Source organism: Polypterus senegalus, chromosome 1 (genome assembly GCF_016835505.1).
Source record: "Polypterus senegalus isolate Bchr_013 chromosome 1, ASM1683550v1, whole genome shotgun sequence".
In the NCBI taxonomy this organism is placed as follows: domain Eukaryota; kingdom Metazoa; phylum Chordata; class Cladistia; order Polypteriformes; family Polypteridae; genus Polypterus; species Polypterus senegalus.
The window spans coordinates 126,412,969-126,436,065 of NC_053154.1; the positions used below are offsets into that span (position 1 = coordinate 126,412,969).

Below are 23,097 nucleotides of genomic sequence, written 5' to 3' on the forward strand. Positions count from 1 at the left end.
GCTCCGAATCATTATAATTCGTTGCTGGCGGGGGGGAATACTGTGGAGAATGGCCAGCCGTTCATCCCAGCCAAGCCGCCAGGTGGAGCCCTCCTTGCAGCATGGAGGTCCCCAGAAGACCAGCAGGGCATCATGGACAATGGAGTTTTTATGCACAGCCCTGCTGGATGCCATAGGGGCCACTAGGGATGCTGCAGGAGGAGTAATGGATATTTTCCCTACGCCCCGGAAGCACACGTGGACAAGAGGAATGACGTGCTTCCGGGGTGAAGAAAAGAACTTGTACCTGACCCGGAAGTGATTGAGAGCCAAATGGACTGGTGATTAGGAACACTTCCGGGTCAGGAGATATAAAAGACTGTGGGAGCTCCCAGACGGCGAGTTGAGTTGGGAGGCAGGGTGGCTAAGCGTCTGGGAGTGGAGGATTGGTTTATTGATTATTGTTATTGGTTTATTGGAGAATTGTGGAGAGGAGCGTGCTTTGTGCACTTTATTATTATAATAAATAAATATTTGGACTTTTATTTGGTGTCTGACGTGTGGTCCGAGGGTACAAGGGTGCGAGAAAACCCTAATTCTGTCATAATATATATATATATATACATACTGTACATACATGTGTACATATATACACATACACATATACTATGGAGTGCCAAACAGGCAATTAAATTGATTTTGTGAATATATAAAGTCGGCTTCAGAATATATAAAGTCAAAACTTGAATATATAAAGTCAGCACTGGAATTTATAAAGTCATTCCTGATTATATAAAGTCAACATCGGAGTATATAAACTCACTCCTGAATATATAAAGTGAAAGTCAAAATCTATTGATTGAAACAACTCTGAACTGAACTAAGTTAACAAAAACGTATTTAGAAAAATAAATTAAAAAAACACTGTTCGGTTAATGTTTTGAAAATGATGCATGTGCCCTGCCCAGGATTGGTTCCTGCCTTGCGCCCAGTGTTGGCTGGGATTTTCTCCAGCAGACCCCCGTGACCCTGTGGTCAGATTCAACGTGTTGGGAAATGGATGGATTTTCCAGCACTGACTTTGTATATTCCGACGCTGACTTTATATATTGAAGTTTTGACTTTATATATTGCAGCACTTACTTTATATATTCCAGCGCTGATTTTATATATTCAGAAACAAGTACTGACTTTATATATACCGACGCTGACTTTATATATTAAAGTTTTGACTTTATTTATTCGCGAATGACTTTATATATACAAGTTTTGACTTTATATAGTTAAATATATTCATCATTGCATAACTTTTTCTTTACCATAAAAATTTAAAGACTAAATTCAACTTCCATTCCTAACAAAGATATTTCTGGTGACTAAATAGAAGCTACTTATATCCAAATTCGAGCTATTGAGCTGTCGCCTGCCTGCTTGAATAAATCACCCTCGCTTCGCTCTTACTTTTTTACCGTTCATTTAATCATGGCTAGTGGCGGAAAAATTATAAAATGGAAGGAGGATTACACTGAGTATGGCTTTACCAAAACAATTATGAATGGCGAATCAATTATTCATAAAGCTTCAATTGGTGATCTGTTTTTCTGTGTTAACCTCATATTTTTTCAAACTTCTTCTCAAACCAAGGGGGTGCAAGGGTAAAATGAATCGGGAAGCGCTGATCAATGTAATCGGTGTACCAGGAAATCATGCATTGACAGAAGTTCCCCTTTGCTTGTGATTAAATGCGTGATTTTTTAACGCATTATGGAGCACATGCATCGAAGCTTCTCAGCTGTGCTTGTGCTAAGAAAAGGAAACATTTTAAAAATAACACGATTGTCAATGTAACCTTTTGTAAGTAGTGCCTGGAGAATTCAGTGTGGAGAAACTCTAGACACAGCGTGTGTATTAACTTGTGGATTTTTCTGTGAGTATTTGGTGGCAGCGTCACTAAGTTGTAACACTGCGTTAGCTGCGGAGCTCAGCTCAGAGCGAAATGAGGTGAATGGGAGGGGAGATGATGACGTGACTCCCCTACCCGCCTTAACTGTCAATCCCCCACAAACACAGTCTCTCGGAATTTGCATAAGCACAGCCCCTCACCTGCATTTTTAACTTAGTTACAAAGTGATCAAAACTCTCGTTTATATATCCTGCATCCTCTCATTATACTTGTATCCCGCATTACCCGTGGGCATGACAAACGCCAGCGGCAGCCTGTCTATGAACTTAATTTAAACTTTAGGTGTACACGTGCTTTGTTTCCGAAGTAGCAGCACTCATGAATATGGTTGTATATGTCACTCGCTCGCTTCTTATTGTTTCGCTGCCTTCTGAATTATATAATGCATGTTTTCTTCAGTGCTTTTTGGACCTCTTCACGTGATTATGTGGGAGGTGTGATGATGTCACACAAAACTCCGCCCCCCACAGCTTTCGAGCTCAACTCCATTACAGTATATGTAGAAAAATAGCTTCCAGTTATGACCATTACGCGGAGAATTTCGAAATGAAACCTGCCCAACTTTTGTAAGTAAGCTGTAAGGATTGAGCCTGCCAAATTTCAGCCTTCTACCTACACGGGAAGTTGGAGAATTAGTGATGAGTCAGTGAGTGAGTCAGTGAGTCAGTCAGTCAGTGAGGGCTTTGCCTTTTATTAGTATAGATAGGAAGGAAAGGCAGACAGGGAAGCTCCTATATAATAATAAAATTACTGTTATTACTATATAGATAGACGGGGAGTTCAGGCAGGCAGAACGGCGAAAGTTAAAAGTAAATAAATTTTCTCCCCAGTAGGGAATTGAACTCAGATCTCCTGAGGTATAGCAAGTCTGGTGCTCTCTAATTGACGAAATCTTACTACTACACCACAGAAGCAGCTGATAAATTTTTGAACATTTTTTGAAAGTGTTTATTTGATCTTTGGCCTTCGGGCTTCACACATTTTATAGTTTATGCCTATATTTTGTAACATTTATTACTAAAATATGAAAAAGTTTCTGTTTTAACATTGTGTTTATACAGATTACTGTAGTAACGGAACACACATGAAATGTGTGTGTTCCAAATAACAATCTATTATTTCCACTCTAAAACTCCACTTCACTCCCAGATAATCGAGGCATGACCTGGGAGAAGTTTGTGCACGTTCTAAGTTGGTGGGGGGATGGAATAGCCAGCTGCTTGCAGTTTGTTTTTATCAGCACATTTACAGGACAAAGGAGACTGGCAGAGGTGAGAACGGTTTTAAGAAGCGATTTAAGGTGGGACGGATCTATGTGTTTTTTCGTAGACTCTGGTAATTCTAGTGTTAAGAGAGTTATCAGTGAAGATGAAGTCCCACACTTTGCACTGCGTCAAGCCACCTCCATGGTGTGCCACACAATGCACTGCATCAAAGCAATAATTTCCCCGGCAAACTTCCAAAAGCTTCAAAGCAATAAAGTACGGTGTCCGCTCTAAACTTTGGATAGCACCGCACTTTGCACTCCATCACTTTTCATGGATACCTCCCTGATGCACCGCGAAATGAACCGCATCCAAGCAATAATCTCCCGTATGAACTTATGACCACTTAAAAGCAATGAGGTGTGGTGTGTCCCCCGTGAACACCCAAACATGCCTAACTTTGCACCATTCCTCTGACCTCCCTTTCATTCACACATGTGTATTCTGTCTTGTTCTTACTGACCTTCATTCCTGTTCTCTCTATAGCAAATCTCCAACTCTCCAGGATCTCCTCGACCAGCTCCCTACTCTCGCTATAGATCACAATGTCATCAGCAAACATCAAAGTCCACGGGGACTCTCATCTGTCAATCTGTCCATCCCCATTGCAAATAAGAAATGGCCCAGAGCCAACCCCTGATGTAATCCCACCTCCATGTTAAATGCATCCGTCACTCCTACTGCAGTTTTCACAACTGTCACACTTCCCTTGTATATTTCTTGTACAACTCTTACATACTTATCTGCCACTCTCGACTTCCTCATACAATACCACAACTCCTCTCAAGGCACCCTGTCATATGCTTTCTCCAGGTCCACAAAGACGCAATGCAACTCCTTCTGGGCTTTTCTATACTTCACCATCAACTCCCTCAGAGCAAACACTGAATCTGTGGTGCACTTTCCTGGCATAAAACCATACTGCTACTCACTAATCATCAACTCCCTTCTTAACCTAGCTTCCACTACTCTTTAACATAACTTCATGCTGTGGCTCATCAATTTTATCCCCCTGTAGTTACTACAGTCCTGCACATCCCCCTTATTCTTAAATATCGGCACCAGTACACTTCTTCTCCGCTCCTCAGGCATCCTCTCACTTTCTAAGATTCCATTAAACAATCTGGTCAGAAACTCCACTGCCATCTTTCCTAAACACCTCCATGCTTCAACAGGTATGTCATCTGGATAAACGACTTTTCCATTCTTCATCCTTTTCATAGCTGTCCTTTCTTTCTCCTTGCTAATCCGTTGCACTTCCTGATTTACTGTACTATCTTCATGTCATCCAACCTTCTCTCTCTCTCATTCTCTTCATTCATTAGCCTCTCAAAGTACTCTTTCCATCTGCTCAACACACCCTCCTCACTTGTGAGTATGTTTCCATCTTTATTCTTTATCACCCTAACCTGCTGCACATCTTTCCCAGCTTGGTCCCTCTGTCTAGCCAATCAATACAGGTCCTTTTCTCCCTTCTAAATGTCCAGCCTCTCATACAATTCATCATACTCCTTTTCTTCAGCCTTTGCCACCTCTCTCTTCACCTTGCGCCTTATCTTCTTGTACTCTTGTCTACTTTCTGCATCTCTCTGACTATCCCACATTATAAAGGTTCATCTTTGCATCACTTGTGTGTTCCTTCATTTAGTTCTCCTACATTCAGGGTAAGCACAGCCCTGCTCCACTCTCAACTATGATTCTCTAGATGAGGAGTAGATCCTTCTTTTAAAGCCAGACATGGAAGTACTTCTGGAATGTCAGAGGTGTAGCTCAAAAACAGTTCTGGGTCAGATTACATATCCCTTATAGCCTTCAATGTGAATTCTGCCACTAAGTGTGCTAGAGGAATATGTCACCCTCGTGGCAATCTCCAACTGTCTCTTTATCATCCTGACCTTCTGAACCAGGAAGACAGAACCAACTGTCCCTGCTGGGATGAAAAACCATTCATTCCCAGCCACTAAAATGAGTAAAATGTGACATTACCAGTTTATCCTAACAAACACAGCATTGCACAATAGGTTGGTGGCAGGATTCATGCAAACTTGAGGAGAACATTAAAGTGCAATTGTGAAAACATTAAAATCTGTTTTTATTCTTGCATCAATGGCACTACCTGTCACATCACAATTCTCTCCATCAGGTAAGAGCCATCCAACACATTTATTTCAACTGCATTTTCAAAGTCAGGATTTGTCTATCACAGAAGCAACCAAACCACACCTATACAGGATTAAACTCTGTTAAAAAGCAAAGTCCCTCATGCCATTTACACTTACACTCCCTTACACTTTAATGTTACCAATGTAAAGCTGATCGACTGGGATCACCACACTGCAAAGACCCTGAAATGAAAGATGGGCCACTTTGAGCTTCGGAGACGGGTGCAATGCTTTGGTCCATTATTGGGGTTCCCAGTACTCTGGCCTGTTTCCTTTGCCTGCGAGTCTTACGGCAAATGCTGTTGCACTTAGAGGCAAATAATAAAGTGTCCCAGGTGAGCTGGTCACTTTTAAATGCAGCAGCTGCTCGAACTCTGGTTACGATTCAGATTTCCATCACCAGGCTTAGTTGCAACATTCCACCCGCATCCGACATGTCCAACCCCAATAGGACAGGATAAGGCATTTCTTTGACAACCCCAAAGGACATTGCATACATCTGACCTCCTATCTCAATACCCAACTTCACCATGGCATAAGAGACTACGTTGCCATTAAGGCAGGGAGGATGGATACAAGAAAAAAAGAAGTTTATTACAAGTCTCTTGAAAATAAAATTCTGGTGCAGGAATATATACAGCACAATGCACACATACAAAAAAAACTCTCTTTTTTTTCTTGTTACTGGAACTGCACTGTTTAAATACCTTGTTGTGCTGCCGTACACTCAATGTTGTGCAAGTTTCAGCTGCATGTTACTTTGGGGACGTATTTCCACATCACATATCAGAGTCAGTGCTATATCAACAGGCATAGGAAACACATCCTGGACAGAAGTAAAAGTGTAACTTGCCCCTGCAGGAATACCAGGTGAAGATACAGGCAAAAGCATCTTAAGAGATGCAAATATAGTAATAAGACAGCAGGGATTGCACAATAAAAAAGTGCCCATTCCCCAGCAATGTAACTGATAGTAGCGGAAAGCTGCTTTTGAGGTCCCTGCAGTGTTATTTGGCCATTTGGTAAGAAATGGGTCAGCAGTCTGGCCCGGGTATTTGGGGCAACCGGAAGGGTCTCTAGAAAGACAACTCCAGGGGTTTTGTGGGATAATGCCTGACCCAGAGATACAGTATAGAAAAGAAAATAGACAAGGAGAGGTATAAAGGGTCGTTTTGTTATTGTTTTATTGCCTAATTTCTTATGTTTTGCCTCCAAAATCATGTAACCTTCTTTATTCAGTTGTAATAAAACCTTCCTTCCCTTACATTTTGAGTTTCTTTGTCATTTTTTGGGTTTTAGGGATAGTACTCTCACAGGTCATACCATTCAAACTAACAGCAAATCTGTGGATATATTTTTTTTTCTCACTGATAGAGATGGGTTGGGAGCATGCACTGATTATGACACACATAGAAGGGCAGAATGTACATTGTTAGTTTGGAATTAAAATGTGTTATATATTGCAGTGAAAGGTTCATTCACTCCTTTATTTTTCAAACCTACTCATTTCATTATTACATCTCAGGGAGCAGTGGCCAATCCTGACAGCACAATACAAATCAATTGCATGGCTGAGATGATGCGGGTTCTGCTGTGTGCTCTAATCTCCCTTTTGGGAGCCTCTTGAACCCGGCATCGTCAATAATGTATGAGCTGGACAATGAGGACACCACAACAAAGCAAGAGGAAAGGTGCAAAGTGTAGAAGTGCTTTTCTTTTAAAACAGTCAAACCAAAAAGTGTTCAAATTAATAGTGCAGTGCAATCAAAGTGTCACTATATAAATAATCCATTAAAAAACAGAGAAAATGTTAAGGTTAAAACAGGTCAAAATACCACCAGGAGCATTAAAAATCTTTCATTGCCAGGTGCTTCATTCTTCAAACTGACGCCTCTCCGGCTTATCTTTCATAAGCTTTGCAGCACGGAGATACATACACCAACAGGCCCAGACATCCATTATACCTGGCCTGTGTCTCCGCCGCCTGATCCATGGCATTCTGCAGAGAGCCACCGGACCCTGCTCCTGCTCCTGCTCCCACCACTGCCCATCTAGACTCCTCCCGGCAAAAGCACGACATCCTCCCACCGCTGCCTATCCAAGTGAAAAGAATAAATGTACATACTGCATTTCAGAATGCAAACCATTGCATTTACTTTTACAAACATAAAAGTACAAGTGTTACAGTCCAAGTGCTGAAAGACAGCCAGGTTATTTGATAAATACAACCAATAATAGCTTTTATATTTAATAGAGGGTGGCACGGTGGTGCAGTGGTAGTGCTGCTGCCTCGCAGTTAGGAGACCCGGGTTCGCTTCCCGGGTCCTCCCTGCGTGGAGTTTGCATGTTCTCCCCGTGTCTGTGTGGGTTTCCTCTCACAATCCAAAGACATGTGGGTTAGGTGGATTGGTGATTCTAAATTGGCCCTAGTGTGTGGTTTGTGTGTGTCCTGCGGTGGGTTGGCACCCTGCCCAGGATTGGTTTGTGCCCTGTGTTGGCTGGGATTGGCTCCAGCAGACCCCTGTCTTCGGATTCAGCGGGTTAGAAAATGGATGGATATTTAATAGATACATATTGGTTTAACATTAAATGTAACTTTTGTCTGAAAGTGATTCTCTTTAAACTTTAAAATTCAATCGATGTGGACAATATATCTCTAAATGTCGAATTTTATCAATTAAGTACATATACTACAACAACAACATTTATTTATATAGCATGTTTTCATACAAATGATGTAGCACAAAGTGCTTTACAAGATGAGGAAAGAAAAAAGAAAAATATAAAAATAGGTAACACAATAAAGTGTTGGCCAGGAGGACTGAAAAAACAAAAAAAAAAACACTCCAGACAGCTGGAGAAAAAAAAACCAAAATCTATAGGGGTTCTGAGGCCATGAGACCGCCCAGTCCCCATTGGCGTTCTACCTAACATAAATGATCTAAATCAGTCCTCATGGTTTTCAGGCTTCACATGGAAGAATTAGAAGAAAAAAAAAGCTATATCACTAAAATAATTGTAATTTATTAAAATTAATACACTGATGACATATCTGCAGAAAAAAAACAACAGCCAATGTGTAAATCCCATGGCTAAAATGAGAACATTTAGCAAATTGGAACCTTTCCTACTTTGCAGTTATTGAAGGAGTAATAACACTATATAAACTCAGTCAACTCCTGCTCTTTATCATTGGTGTCAGAATTTATTCAGAGACATGCTTTTGAGAGTTATTGTGCTGGCTCTTTCGGTATGGAGTGAAGATCCTCTTTGCAAATTGCAGGGCAATCTTGATCTTCCACTTCTTTCAAAGACTGGTGACTTCATGCTGGGTGGAATTTTTACACTTCATAATAACATTATAGCATCCAAACCCACGCTTAAGTCTAAACCTGAATCAATATTCTGTACAGGGTGAGTATTTTATAATTTGCACAGCATACATTTGTGTCAGTTTTATTTTTAAACTGTGATTAAACTTGTGTTTCTATTTTGAAAAGTTTAAATTATAAAGAATATCAGTTTGCTGAAGCCATGATCTTTGCGATTGAGCAAATAAACAACAGAACAGATATTTTGCCTAATGTGTCACTGGGATATAAGATTTATGATGCTTGTGGTACTATTTCTTTGGCAATCAAAGCTGCAATGGCATTAATGAGTGGAGCAGGAGAAGCACAACCATCAACTCTGCCGTGTTCTCAACAGTCAAGCATTCATGCAATTATAGGACAGTCTGGCAGTTCTACAACTATTGGGATTGCTACACTTGTTGGTCAATTTAACATACCAGTGGTAAGAAATAGTGTATCGTTATTATTGTTATAATTATTGTTAACAGCTCTTCTTCATTTTTAAATCTCCCTCAGTGGCTCTTCAGTAAATCTTTTTTCCAGTTTTAATTAATATAAAGGTTTAAATCTTCAAATAAATTCTAGTATTATACCAAGTTTTCATTAAGTCTTTGACATGTAAAATACAAAATAAATATATTTACCTTTAAAAAACTAACAGTATGAAACTGTTCTATATAATTAATCAATTGTTGTTAGTAATATATTATTAGACATACTGAAATTGTATATAATAATGTATATTTTACATATATTTAGAATTTAACTGCTTTCATTTTCACAGATCAGTCATTTCGCTACTTGTGCTTGTCTCAGCAACAGGAAAGAGTTTCCCACTTTTTTCAGAACAATACCAAGTGATTATTATCAAAGCAGAGCACTGGCACAACTTGTCAAGCACTTTGGATGGACCTGGGTGGGAACAATAAGAAGTGACAATGACTACGGCAATTCTGGCATGGCCACCTTTATAGAAGTAGCCCAGAAGGAAGGTATCTGCATTGAATATTCTGAGGTTATTTACAGAACCAATCCAAGAGAGAAATTTCTTAAAACAGTTGACATAATTAAAATGGCTTCTTCAAAGACTATTGTAGCTTTTGCAATTTTCATAGATTTGGAATTTTTAATGAAGGAACTGCTGCTTCAGAATGTTACGGGTTTACAGTGGGTAGGCAGTGAATCCTGGGTTTCTGCCAAAAATGTGGCAACTATGGAAAACTACAGAATTTTTAAAGGGGCGATTGGTTTTTCAATTGCTAATGCAGAAATACCAGGGCTGAAAGAATTTTTACTGTCAGTTCGTCCATCTGGCACTTCAGGCAATACAGGTTTGATTAAACTTTGGGAAGATATGTTTGATTGCAGTTTCAACACTTCTCATTCTAAAACCTGTACAGGATCGGAGAATCTACACCTAATAAATAATCTGTACACTGATGTGTCTGATCTAAGAATTACATATAATGTGTACAAAGCTGTATACACTGTAGCGCATGCGCTCCATAACCTTCTAGTTTGCCAGGATAATCAAGGACCCTGCATGGCAAACCAAAAAGATATATTGCCACTGCAGGTAAGTAGTTTATCATCTACTGTTTATATATATTTTTAATACATAATTTAACAAGCACATTAAACTTTTTAATATGTTTTCTTAAAAAATACTCATTTGATTTTCACTTACATAATGGTGGTTATAAATACAGATACTGTTAAAGTAAATTTAGGTTTGAATTATTTTACATTGACTTCTGCTATAGATGTATCTGTAAGAATGTGCAAAATGTTAATAAATATTGTAATGTATATAGAAAAAAATCAGTTAACAGTATGAATTAAAGCAGCATATTATATTTCAAATCTCTCCTTGATGTTACTTTGAAAATGTTCAGCAAATAAAAGCTGATGAGTCGCCAGTTTTTTATGATCACAATATTTTTTTTACTATAACAGGCATTGCAGTACCTGAAAAAAGTTAATTTCAGTGTAAACAATGGTGATTATGTGAATTTTGACATTAATGGAGACCCTCCTGCAAGATATGATTTGGTGAATTGGCAGCTTAATGTAAATGGAATCATAGAATTTGTGACTATTGGGTTTTATGATGCATCTTTACCAGAAGGGAAGCAGTTTATAATGAACAACAAAAGCATTGTTTGGGCTAACAATGATACCAAGGTAATGTTTTTTATTTTATGTTTACTTAAACAAAAGGCAAAATTTAGTATATTGCAATTTTATGAGCTTTGTTATTGTGTGCTTCAGAATAATACATTCTTTTTGTTGCTTTCCTTTTTTTTTAGGTTCCAAAGTCAGTATGCAGTGAAAGCTGTCGTCCTGGTACACGGAAGGCTACAAAAAAAGGAAAACCAGTCTGTTGTTTTGATTGCCTACCTTGTGCAGAAGGAGAAATTAGTAATAGCACAGGTAATGATCATAGTGTGTAAATGTGCAAACTATACAGCAAAATCGATCCTGTTCCATGACCTGCCTGTTTAGCACACAGATAAACAAACTTGGAATGTGTATTAGCAGAACTGAAGATAATCCAGGATCCAGTCCTGAACAAGATGTTAATCAATCATAGGCTACAAAATCTGTATAGTAACCTTATGATTGGAAGTTGCCAACTTAAATATATGTCAAATATTCTATTCTAACGTGGGAACTAAATTACTGAGGAGCTGTTTAGTTCCCACATTATTAGTATTAGTTTATTGCAAAAATTATCTGTTGTCGTACTTAATAAAGTCCTATCAAAACATCCATTTAATGGGAAATTATTGCAATGTGCTGTGGGTCTAAATGGATGATGCTACTGTATAAAACATAGCAATAATAATGAATTTCTTTTATTTCATATCTTGTTTTACTCTTAACATACCAACACTACAACGTAACAATGGAAGACAATCGTTTACTTTACATTAATGGGTTTGTGTCACTTTTGATAAATTTCTGTAAAGATTTGAATAGAAAAGCTGCTACACTGCTGTGAAACTAAATGCTGCTGTGGAGTTTTATTGTGTTGTATGTTTTTAGCTACATATTGTACTGAATTTTCTTAGCATAATATCATAATAATATTATTCATCATTTTTTATATAGCAGCAAATCAACATTGTCCAAATGTTCCTTAAAATGGCTAGTTCATGACTATTTAACTTTTACTTTCAGATGCAGTTTACTGCATGAAGTGTCCTTTGGAATACCGGGCCAATGAAGAGAAAGACCAGTGCATTTTGAAGGACATTGAATTTTTGTCTTATGATGAAATAATGGGGATGATATTAATTATACTTGCTTTGTTAGGGGCTTTGCTAACTTCCACAGTTACTGCTGTATTTTTCAAGTTCAGTGATACTCCGATTGTGAAAGCTAATAATTCAGAACTAAGTTTTCTTCTTCTTTTTTCATTGACGCTGTGTTTTCTATGTTCACTTACATTTATTGGGGAGCCCACTCAGTGGTCCTGCATGTTACGACACACAGCATTTGGCATCACATTTGTTCTTTGCATCTCGTGTGTTCTGGGGAAAACAATAGTTGTGCTTATGGCTTTTAGAGCAACAATGCCTGGTAGTAATATAATGAAATGCTTTGGACCAACTCAACAGCGGTTAAGTGTTTTAACTTTTACACTCATACAGACTTTGATATGCATTATTTGGTTAGTAAAATATCCTCCATTCCCCCAAAAGAATGTGAACTCTAATAAAGAAATAATCATTTTAGAATGTGAAATGGGATCCACAGTAGCTTTTTATATTGTATTAGGATACATTGGCCTGTTATCAGTCATGTGTTTTGTTTTGGCTTTTCTTGCTCGCAAATTACCAGATAACTTTAATGAGGCAAAATTCATCACATTCAGCATGCTGGTGTTCTGTACCGTTTGGATCACGTTTATTCCATCTTATATCAGCTCTCCTGGAAAGTATACAGTAGCTGTAGAGGTATTTGCTATTCTGGCATCAAGCTTTGGCTTACTTCTTTGTATTTTTGTTCCAAAATGTTATATCATACTACTAAAACCAGATAAAAATTCAAAAAAACACCTAATGGGTAAAATGCAGACAAAATCATTTTGACATTTACATTTGAAAATGCTGTCACATTAAAACTATAATACAGTACATAGTCAGTAAAGTATTGTACAACAAGCCAAAAGAAATCTGAGAAATATTCTCAGCTGTATGCTAAGGTAATCAAATAACTGTTAAAAACTTTAAAAATTAAAAGTGTATATAATTCAACATGTTTCTTTTTAGAATTTTCAAAATGTTGTGTTCAGCTTCAATTTCCACAGCCTTTAATTTGTTTAGCTGGGTTTATTGGTGAATAGAAGGATGCATGCCTTCACGTGCATAAATTCTGTTTTACAGTGAGTGAATAGTAAGTGTGTACCTCAAAATGAGAAAATGAAACAAATCCATTTTTATAAATAAAAACTTATTAGATTACTGCAAATCTGTTTTCTTATTTGTTTTCTCTGTTCAATGAAATGTACATTAGCTTCACAGTACTACTTCTCAATTGATTTACTATTGCATCAAGCTTCAATACAATTCTGGAACAATTAACACAGAAGTGTTTGTCTGACTTCAACAGACAGCAGCTTTCACAGTTTGTGTAAAGGGAGTTTCTATTTCCTTGGCCAAAGGTCAGAATGCAGCACAACAAATCATTTCTAAATGAGGTATTTCTTGGAAACATTAGAGAAGTCTGCAAACGTACTATATAAAAAAATTCTTGTTATTGACCCATTAAGATTTTCATGTCTTGAGTCTGAGCATATCGTAGCAATGTCAAAACCAAGAGAAACCAACCTTGTTAACGGTACAAGTCCGTCACAGGGCTGATTAGAATGGCCACTAGTCACTGTAACAGACACAATGTTGGGAGAAATATTGGTATAACCAGACAAAAATCCACACAGACATGGAAAGGATGCTGAGACTCTTCACAACAGTCACCAGGAGCTGGATTGAAAGTCAAGATTGACGTTGACCACTGTGCAACTAGGCTGCTCCCTCCTGAAAAGATATTTCTAAATAAGTTTCCTGTTTTAAATGTCCATCCATCCATTTTATCCAACCCACTATACCCTAAGTACAGCGTCACGGGGGCCTGCTGGAGCCAATCCCAGCCAACACAGGGCGCAAGGCAGGAAACAAACCCCGGGCAGGGCGCCAGCCCACTGCAGGGCACGCACTTGGGACAATTTAGGATCGCCAATGCACCTAACCTGCATGTCTTTGGACTGTGGGAGGAAACCGGAGCACCCGGAAGGAAACCCACGCAGAGATGGGGAGAACATGCAAACTCCATGCAGGGAGGACCCGGGAAGCAAACCCAGGTTTCCTAACTGTGAGGCAGCAGTGCTATCCACTGCACCACCGTGCTGCCCATTTTTAAATGTTGTTTAATAATTACTATTTATACAGTGCTTCTCTGTGTTTTGGTCCTTCTTTTAGTACTGCCTAGGGATATTTCATTTTTGTGATCAATTGCTTACATTATTTAACACTAGAATTACCAGAGTCTACGAAAAAAACTCGTAGATCCATCCCACCTTAAATCGCTTCTTAAAACCATTCTCACCTCTCCACCAGCCTCCTTTTTCCTGTAAATGTGCCGATAAAAACAAACTGCAAGCAGCCGGCTATTCCATCCTTCCATCCCCCCCACCGACTTAGAACGTGCACGAACTTCTCCCAGCTCATGCCTCGATTATCTTGGAGTGAAGTGGAGTTTTAGAGTGGAAATAATACATTGTTATTTGGAACACACGCATTTCATGTGTGTTCCGTTTCTACAGTAATCTGTGTAAACACAATGTTAAAACAGAAACTTTTTCATATTTTAGTAATAAATGTTACAAAATGTAGGCATAAACTATAAAATGTGTGAAGCCTGAAGGCCAAAGACCAAATAAACACTTTCATAAAAGGTTCAAGAATTCAACAACTGCTTCCGTGGCATGGTGGTAAGATTTCTTCACTTAGAGTGCAGCAGACTCGATTCCCTGGTGAATAGAAAACTTATTTATTTTTAACCTTCGCCGTTCTGCCTGCCTGAACTCGCTGTCTATCTATATAGTAATAACAGTAATTTTATTATTATATAGGAGCTTCCCTGTCTGCCTATCATATAGTGCCTTTCCTTCCTATCTATCTATATATCTATCCCCTTAGCTGTTTTTTTTAATATATTTATTATACAGTGCCTTCCCTGTTTATTTATATATCTAGTGCCTTCTCTGCCTGTCTGTCTGTCTGATTGCATATAGCGCTGAACTTACTGCTCTGTACTATTCTGTCCTCTGTGTGTCCTGGAGTACAAAAGAAACAGCACCATACAGCAACATGTGCAAACTGGCAAGATTGGGGAAAAAAACACGCGGTCACTGATTACAAACCGCAAGATGAATGAAAGAGACAATATATGTAAAAACATCATTGCACTAATGCAATATTATTTGAAAACTAACAGCGTCAGATCGGGTTTGAATATGCGCCCGATCTGACGCTGTTTGTCTTCAAATAATATTGCAGGTACTGTGCATTGAAACTGTTGCACTGAATAAGCTGATACCTTCTGTAACAGCGTCAGCGTGTATTCAAACCCCATCTGACGCTGTTCTTTTTCAAATAATATTGCATGTACTGTACTATTTTACAATAAAAATATACATTTGATTTCAGTCAGTCTGTAAGAGCCATTGTAAATGCATGATAATTGTAAAGGTTAGCGTTTTTTTTTTAAATTCAGTTCCATTCTCTCAGTCGCGTTCACGATCCCCTCCTCCCCATCTTACACTGCTGTTTTCACATAAAGATGCGTTATAGCTCAAATGTGATTTATTTGGAGACGCGCTATAGCTCGAATGTTATTTATATAGGAAGAAAGTACAGCGTCAGGTGCTCATTCAGTGTAATAGGAACCATAGCACAGAGAGATGTGTACACTGCAACAAGTACACATGTCATAAATGTAGGAAGGGTGTGTGGGAATTGTTAATATTTGAATGTGATGATTTTATATAGCACGGATCGGAAAGCAGTTCTTAGCATTGCCCCACGCAAGCTGTCGTATCAACCGCCTACTGTAACTTGTTTTATTTTTTCTTCACTTATAGTCTAGAATAAAAGTGCCCTTGTTTTGTTATACTTGTACAGTAATCCCTCGCTATATCGTGCTTTGACTTTCGCGGTTTCGCTCTAACGCGGATTTTATATGAAAGCATAACTAAATATATAATGCGGATTTTTCGCTGCTTCGCGGGTTCTGCGGACAATGCGTCTTTTTACTTCCTGTACATGCTTCCTCAGTTGGTTTGCCCAGTTGATTTCATACAAGGGACGCTATTGGCGGATGACTGAGAAGCTAACCAATCAGAGCATGCAGTTAATTTCTCCTGACTGAGAAGCTAACCAATCAGAGCACGCAGTTAAGTTCCTGCTTGCTGAATGCAGTGTTAACCAGAAAGTCTTGTCTCACTCATTCAGCAAAAACGTGTTTCGCTGTGTAAAGAGTTGTGTTCTTTTGTGTTTATCTTTGTGCATAGTCAAGCCCTTCATTATGGCTCCAAAACGATCTGCTACTGCTTCAGGGGCCGTGCCCAAGCGCAAACGGAAGATGTTAACGATTGCCGAAAAAGTAAACGTTTTGGATTTGTTGAAGGCTACAATTCTTATTATTTAAAAAGTAGGAAAGGAATATAAGATCTACGGCCGCAGTGTCCTTTTAACCAGGGTGCAAAACAAGTTGTAAGTGGATGTAATAAGGCAGTCTGGATGGAATCTGCTTTAGGGATTTGGATTGAAGACTGCCAGAAGAAGAACAACGGCAGTGCTACACAATCGCCTGAAGTGGCTCCTTTAAGGGCTGTAACGCTCTCCTTTGTTGTGCAGTAAAATTAAACTCATTGTTATCGGACAAGTCATCGTGTCATTGTTGGTGAGTAACCATAATTCATTTTCTACTTACAGTACTTAGTACATGTACGTACATTTAGTGTCACTGTACACACACATTTACTGTATACTATTTTTGTTGCATTGTACGTATTTATTGCATGTCTATCGTAATGGCTGTAACGGAGACACTCAATATCTTTAAAATAATATTTAGGTTTTACTGTATATAAACAGTGTGTTTATATACATAATTTCAATGAATCTTACCTAATATCTAAGAGAATACAAAGGGATTATGCTGTTTACCTCTGCGGGGAATATTTATAAACAGTGTGGGAGAGTTTATAAGGGCTTAAAATATATAAAAATAACCATAGAAACATATGGTTTCTACTTCATGATTTTCACCTATCGGGGGTCTGGAGCATAACCCAGCGATCGAGGAGGGATTACTGTATATATATATATATATATATATATATATACACACACACACATATATATACACATACATATATACATACTGTATATATATATATATATATATATATACACCCATACATCCATACATATATATATATATATATATATATATATATATATATATATATATATATATATATATATATATATATATATATACACACACACATATCTACATACACACACACACACACACATATATACATATACCCCGTTTGGGGTGCGAGCAGCTGTTGCTGCGGGTGCCAGAATCCATCGAGGAAGAAAAATTAAAAACATTATTTGTACAAAATCTTAATTTATCTATCCATTCTTAAACAATTAAATGGGCAGGCTATTTCGTATCAATGCAATACGCTGCTTGTTAAAACAGATGACTTCCGCTCTTACATGCACTTAGTGCTGCGTGGGTATTATGAACTATTGTATCTGTTCAAGTTCTATTTAAATTTTAAATATAAGTAATTTTTATTTAGTCGACAGAAATATCTTTGGTAGGAATGTAAGTTAAATTTAGTCATCATTGCGTAAAGTTTTCTTCACCATAGAAATTTAAAGACTAAATTCAACTTACATTCCTACCAAAGATATTTCTGTCTACTAAATAGAACCTACTTATATCCGAGTAGAACTTGAAAAGATATATTTTTTCGAATCTGACCGCGCATTTTAGATCGACTTGACACGCACTACATCGAGCCCGCGTGGTATTGTGCTCTCGCCTAGGATTACACTGAGTATGGCTTTACCAAAACAATCATTTGCCAAATAAAGTATCCATTATTCATAAAGCATCAATTGGTTATCTGTTTTTCTGCATTAACCTCATATTTTTTCATACTTCTTCTCAAACCAAGGGGGTGTGAAATTGAAATCGTTTGTCACAGGGGGTGCGAGGGTAAACTTGAATCGGGAAGCGCTGATAAATATGTATGTGTGTGTATATATAATATATATATATACATATATATATATATATATAAATAGTTTTACTGTCAAATAATGCAAAGAGTATGCGATTCGTGTTTTGCCCTAATTCTAGGCTCATCAGGCGTACACACTCACTGCACTCCCTCTCGGGATTCGAACCTTGGGCGTCAGCAGCGAAGACTCTAACGATGTGGTTTGTTTATTTGGCAGTATGTAGATCGGGGTAATTACATTCAAGGCATTCATAGTCTGAATCACAATCTGATTGTATGGGTGGCTACCTACCAGGTAGCGCTTGTGGTTGGTCAGCAAGTCGGCTAACGTCTGCCACGGTGCCCTCTTTCAGTTGCGAGAAGCAGATCACAGAATGGTTGAAATACTTTTTACTGTCAAATAATGCAAAAGAGTACGCAACACATGTTTTGTCCTAATACTGGGCGCACCAGGTGTACACACTCACTACATTCCCTCTCAGGAATCGAACCTCGGGGATCAGCGTCAGAGGCGAAGCCTCTAATGTTGCGCCACAGCCTGTGGCTCGTTAATTTAATTACATTCAAGGCATTCGTTGTCTGGATCACAATCTGACTGTATGGGTGGTTACCTACCAGGTAACGCTTGTGGTTGGTCAGCAAGTCGGCTAACGCCATGGCGTGTGGTTCGTTTATTTCACAGTATGTAGATCGGGGTATATATATTTCGCAGCGGAGAAGTAGGGTGTTAAATAAGTTATGAAAAAGAAAAGGGAACATTTTAAAAATAACGTAACATGATTGTGAATGTAATTGTTTTGTGACTGTTATGAGTGTTGCTGTCATCAAGGATTTGATCATCATTATTTCTTTCAATCAGGTTCGTATTTGGAGGATGTGTTGTGTTCAAGTTATATTCCGTGTTTGTCAACCGTTTTAAAGATAGCAGGTTTCATTTTTCGATTTCTTTCTTACTGCATCAACAAACAGCTTGTCTTCCTCTTTATTTGAGGCATCACACACTGCATGCACGGTTTTTTTTTTCCTTTAGCTGGACATTGACTTCTTCCACCGTGTGCTTTGTTTCCGCAGTAGCTGCACTTATGAATATGCTTGTATGTGTCACATGCTTCATATTGTTTTGCTGCCTTCTCAATTGTGTAACGCTTTTTTGTTCTGCGCTCTTTGGAGCTCTTTCCACGGCTTTAATTAATGTTAGCTAAGACCCCGGCACTCAAAAGTTTCTCTCGCTGTTTTGCTGAGTTTGTGCCAAACGCCATCCTGACCATCTCATCTTCCTTTCCATCAGCACAGTTCTTCGCGGCTGAGTGTTTCTATTGGATTGCCGCTGACTAACGGCCTTATATGGGCAGGCACTCAATTACATGGGAGGCGTGATGATGCGAGACGCAAGACGTAACTCCACTTCACACGGCGACCGAGCTGCCCGCTATGGCCGTATACAGTATACGAAAGTAGGTTCCAGTTATGACAATTACGCGTAGAATTTAGAAATGAAACCTGCCCAGCTTTTGTAAGTAAGCTGTAAGGAATGAGCCTGCTAAATTTCAGCCTTCTACCTACACGGGAAGTTGGAGAATTAGTGATGAGTGAGTGAGTCAGTGAGGGTTTTGCCTTTTATTAGTATAGACTAGCAAAATACCCGCGCTTCGCAGCGGAGAAGTACTGTAGTACTCAGCTAGCTCAGCTAGCTCCCCTCTTATTAGCAACATTTATAGAAGCTAAAGACAATCAAATTCTACCTCAATGTTTTTGCCAAGCATTAATCACCGTATTTCCTAAACAAAATAATGACTTATTACAATTGCATCACATGTACATATACAAAGTACAGCGATGGCAAAAGTGCATTTTTGATCCAATGTACAGTAGAACCGTCATCATGATTTGAGTTCACCTCTGTTATAGCGCGTCTATGTGAAAACAGCAGTGTAAAATGCGAGGTGGGAGGGTTTGGGGTCGTGAACCCTGCTGGGAGAATGAAACTGAATAAAAAAAAAACAAAGTTAACCTTTACAAATATCATAAATTACACTGGTTATTACAGACTAGAATCAAATGTATGTCTTTATTTTAAAATAGTAAGAATACGTGCAGCTCACTTCTCAAAGCAGACTCGTCCGGGACCGAACCCATGAAGTTCAGATTACCACTCAACAGCTGATACCATTGCGCCACCAAAGCACTCATAGCAAATGTGTGTCAATGTCGCACCATAACGCAGGTTGTTTTTCTGCAGTTATATTCTTGAAAAGAAGTGCACTTGTTCTGTTATATTTGTACCTTTTTTGAAAGTGTTTCTTTGATATTTGGACTTCAGGCTTCACACCTTATACACATGTCATAAATGTAAGAAGGATGGTCCTTGGGTGTGTGTGGGAACTGTTAACATTTGAATCTGATGATTGTATATAGCGCGGAACTGACCTGTCTGTACTATTCTGTCCTCTGCATCTCCTGGAGTTGAAAAGAGATACCAACATGCAGCAACATGTGCACACTGGCCAAGATCGAAAAAAAAAAAAAACGAACAGTGACTACAACCACGTGAAGGTATGCAAATGAATATAATGTTGCATTAGTGCAACAATGTTTTCCGAAATGTACAATACAGGTCATAAAATGAATTATTCCAAATGTCATATATATCTAAGTCTCTCTTTTTTTGTCAGAGCAGCTTTGACATCATGGCTCAGAAGGCGCATACTAATTCAGCATAAGCAGGAACACTCAAGAATAACACTGAATAAAAACAATTCACATCCACAGTCATTATCAGTCACGCACACCACTTACACCCCCGTCTACATTTTTGTCTTGTTTGCGCACAAGATCTGACACGGTTTTCAAATAAAAAGGGGGTATAACAAAACAAGTTTGTACCTACCACGTCTTTATCTGAAAAAGCTGTCACATGGGGGGTGTGGAAGCTTGAACGTGAGTGAGAGAATAAAACTGACAAAAAAAAATTGACGAGTATTATAAATAGGCAGTCGCAAATCAAATGTATGTTTTTATTGTATTATATAAACAATAACAGCAGCTCACTACTCAAAATGGCTTCAGCTGATATCAAAACTGCGACCTCTTGATTGAAAGGCAGCAGTTCTTAGCATTGCACCACGCAAGCTGTCATATAAACCATCTACCGTACCCTGCTTTCTTTTTTTCTTTGGTTAAATTCTTGAATAAAAGTGCACTTGTTTTGTTATACTTGTACCTTTTATGAAAGTGTTTATTTCATATTTGTATTGTTGTAATGTTTCTGTGTTAACAACGTTTTTACAGAGATTGTTGGTGACACAATGAACACACATGAAATGTATGTATTCTAAATGACGGTTTACTTTTTTACCCAATAAAGCTCCAGCACTTCACTCGAAGATAAACACTGAACACTGAGAAACTTCTTTGCAAATTGAACTGCGGCGGTGGGTGGGGGGATGGAATAGCCGGCTGCTTGCTGCTTGTCTTAATCTGTACATTTACAAGACTAAAGACACTGAGGGAGAGGTGCGAACGGATTCAAGGTGGGCCGGATATTACAAGTTTTCTTTGGTAATTCTAATGTTAAAGGCCGGCACTTAGCTTCCTATCTTCGACGCCTGAATATATTCCCCAGCAAAGTCAAACACCCAAGAGATATTATTATCGTTGGATGAGGAAAAAGTATTTGAAATGATTGAATGGAACTACCTTTTCACTACATTAGAGAAATTTGGGTTTGGCCCAAACATTTGTGCATGGATCAAACTACTGTATACCAATCCAGAAGCTTCAGTTTGTATTAACAACATTTGTTCAGACTACTTTAAACTACAACGCGGTACCAGACAAAGATGCCCCTTGTCACCACTGCTATTTGCAATTGCCATTGAACTACTGGCAGTTCACTGTAGAAATGCTTATCAGATAAAGGGGATTATCAGAGAAGGACTTGAACAGAAAATTTCCCTATATGCAGATGTTATATAACAGACCCACAAAATACTGTGCCTGCAGTCTTAACAACACTTACAGAATTTCAAAAGAGCTCTGGTCTTAGAATTAATTTGAATAAAAGTGTACTCTTCCCAGTGAATTCTCAAGCATACAATATTAGATTGGACACCTTCCCTTTTATCATTTCAGATCAGTTTAAATACCTAGGGGTAAATATCACAAGTAAACATAAAGCTCTTTATCAAAAAAATTATGCTGCCTGTATGAAAAAAATTAAGGAAGACTTGCATAGATGGTCAACCCTTCATCTCAGTCTAGCTGGAAGAATTAACATTGTTAAGATGAATATCCTTCCTAAGCTTCTCTTTTTATTTCAAAACATTCCAATATACATCAATAAATCTTTTTAAGCAATTAGATTCAACCATAACCTCATTTATTTAGAACTCAAAACATCCACGTATCCAAAGAGCGACCCTACAAAGACCTAAGGCAGAAGGTGGCATGGCTCTACCTAACTTTCAGTTTGATTACTGGGCAGCAAACATACAAGCTATAAAAACTTGGACAGAAATAGATGAACATACACAGGCTTGGTCCGCAATAGAAATAAAATCATGCAGTACTGCTTTATATTCCCTGCTTCGTGCCACAATAAATGCAAGTTGTCACCAATATACTAATAACCTAATTGTGCTTCACTCACTCAGAATATGGAACCAATGTAGAAAGATGGAGAATCTTTTATCTGTGGCACCTCTACAAGAGAACCACCTTTTTCAACCCTCTCAAACATATGAAGTTTTCAATATCTGGAAAACATTTGGGATTAAATTGTTTAAAGATCTTTATATAGACAACATCTTTGCATCCTATGAACAATTACATTCCAAATTTAACTTTCCAGCAGCACATTCTTTCACTATATTCAAATTAGTAACTTTGTTAAACAGGAGCTGCCCGATTTTCCTCATCTCGCACCTTTCCTTTATGCTGGAAAAAATATTGCTCAGTTTCAAGGACAGCATTTCTACAATATATAAAATTATTTTACAGTCCCTCCTTTTCAAAGATCCAAGAGTACAATGGGAAAAAGATC

The 23,097-nt window shown here is 38.3% G+C and overlaps 1 protein-coding gene across 1 annotated transcript; it reads left to right on the plus strand.

The window, feature by feature from the left end:
• The first annotated feature begins 8,586 nt into the window (after positions 1–8,586).
• LOC120533464 (extracellular calcium-sensing receptor-like) lies at positions 8,587–13,590 on the plus strand. The gene is made up of 7 exons (XM_039760396.1): positions 8,587–8,783; positions 8,870–9,164; positions 9,507–10,298; positions 10,679–10,906; positions 11,032–11,155; positions 11,906–12,793; positions 13,448–13,590. Exons 1-7 carry the CDS (start codon positions 8,587–8,589, stop codon positions 13,588–13,590), a joined length of 2,667 nt encoding a protein of 888 aa, XP_039616330.1.
• The last annotated feature ends 9,507 nt before the right edge of the window (positions 13,591–23,097 follow it).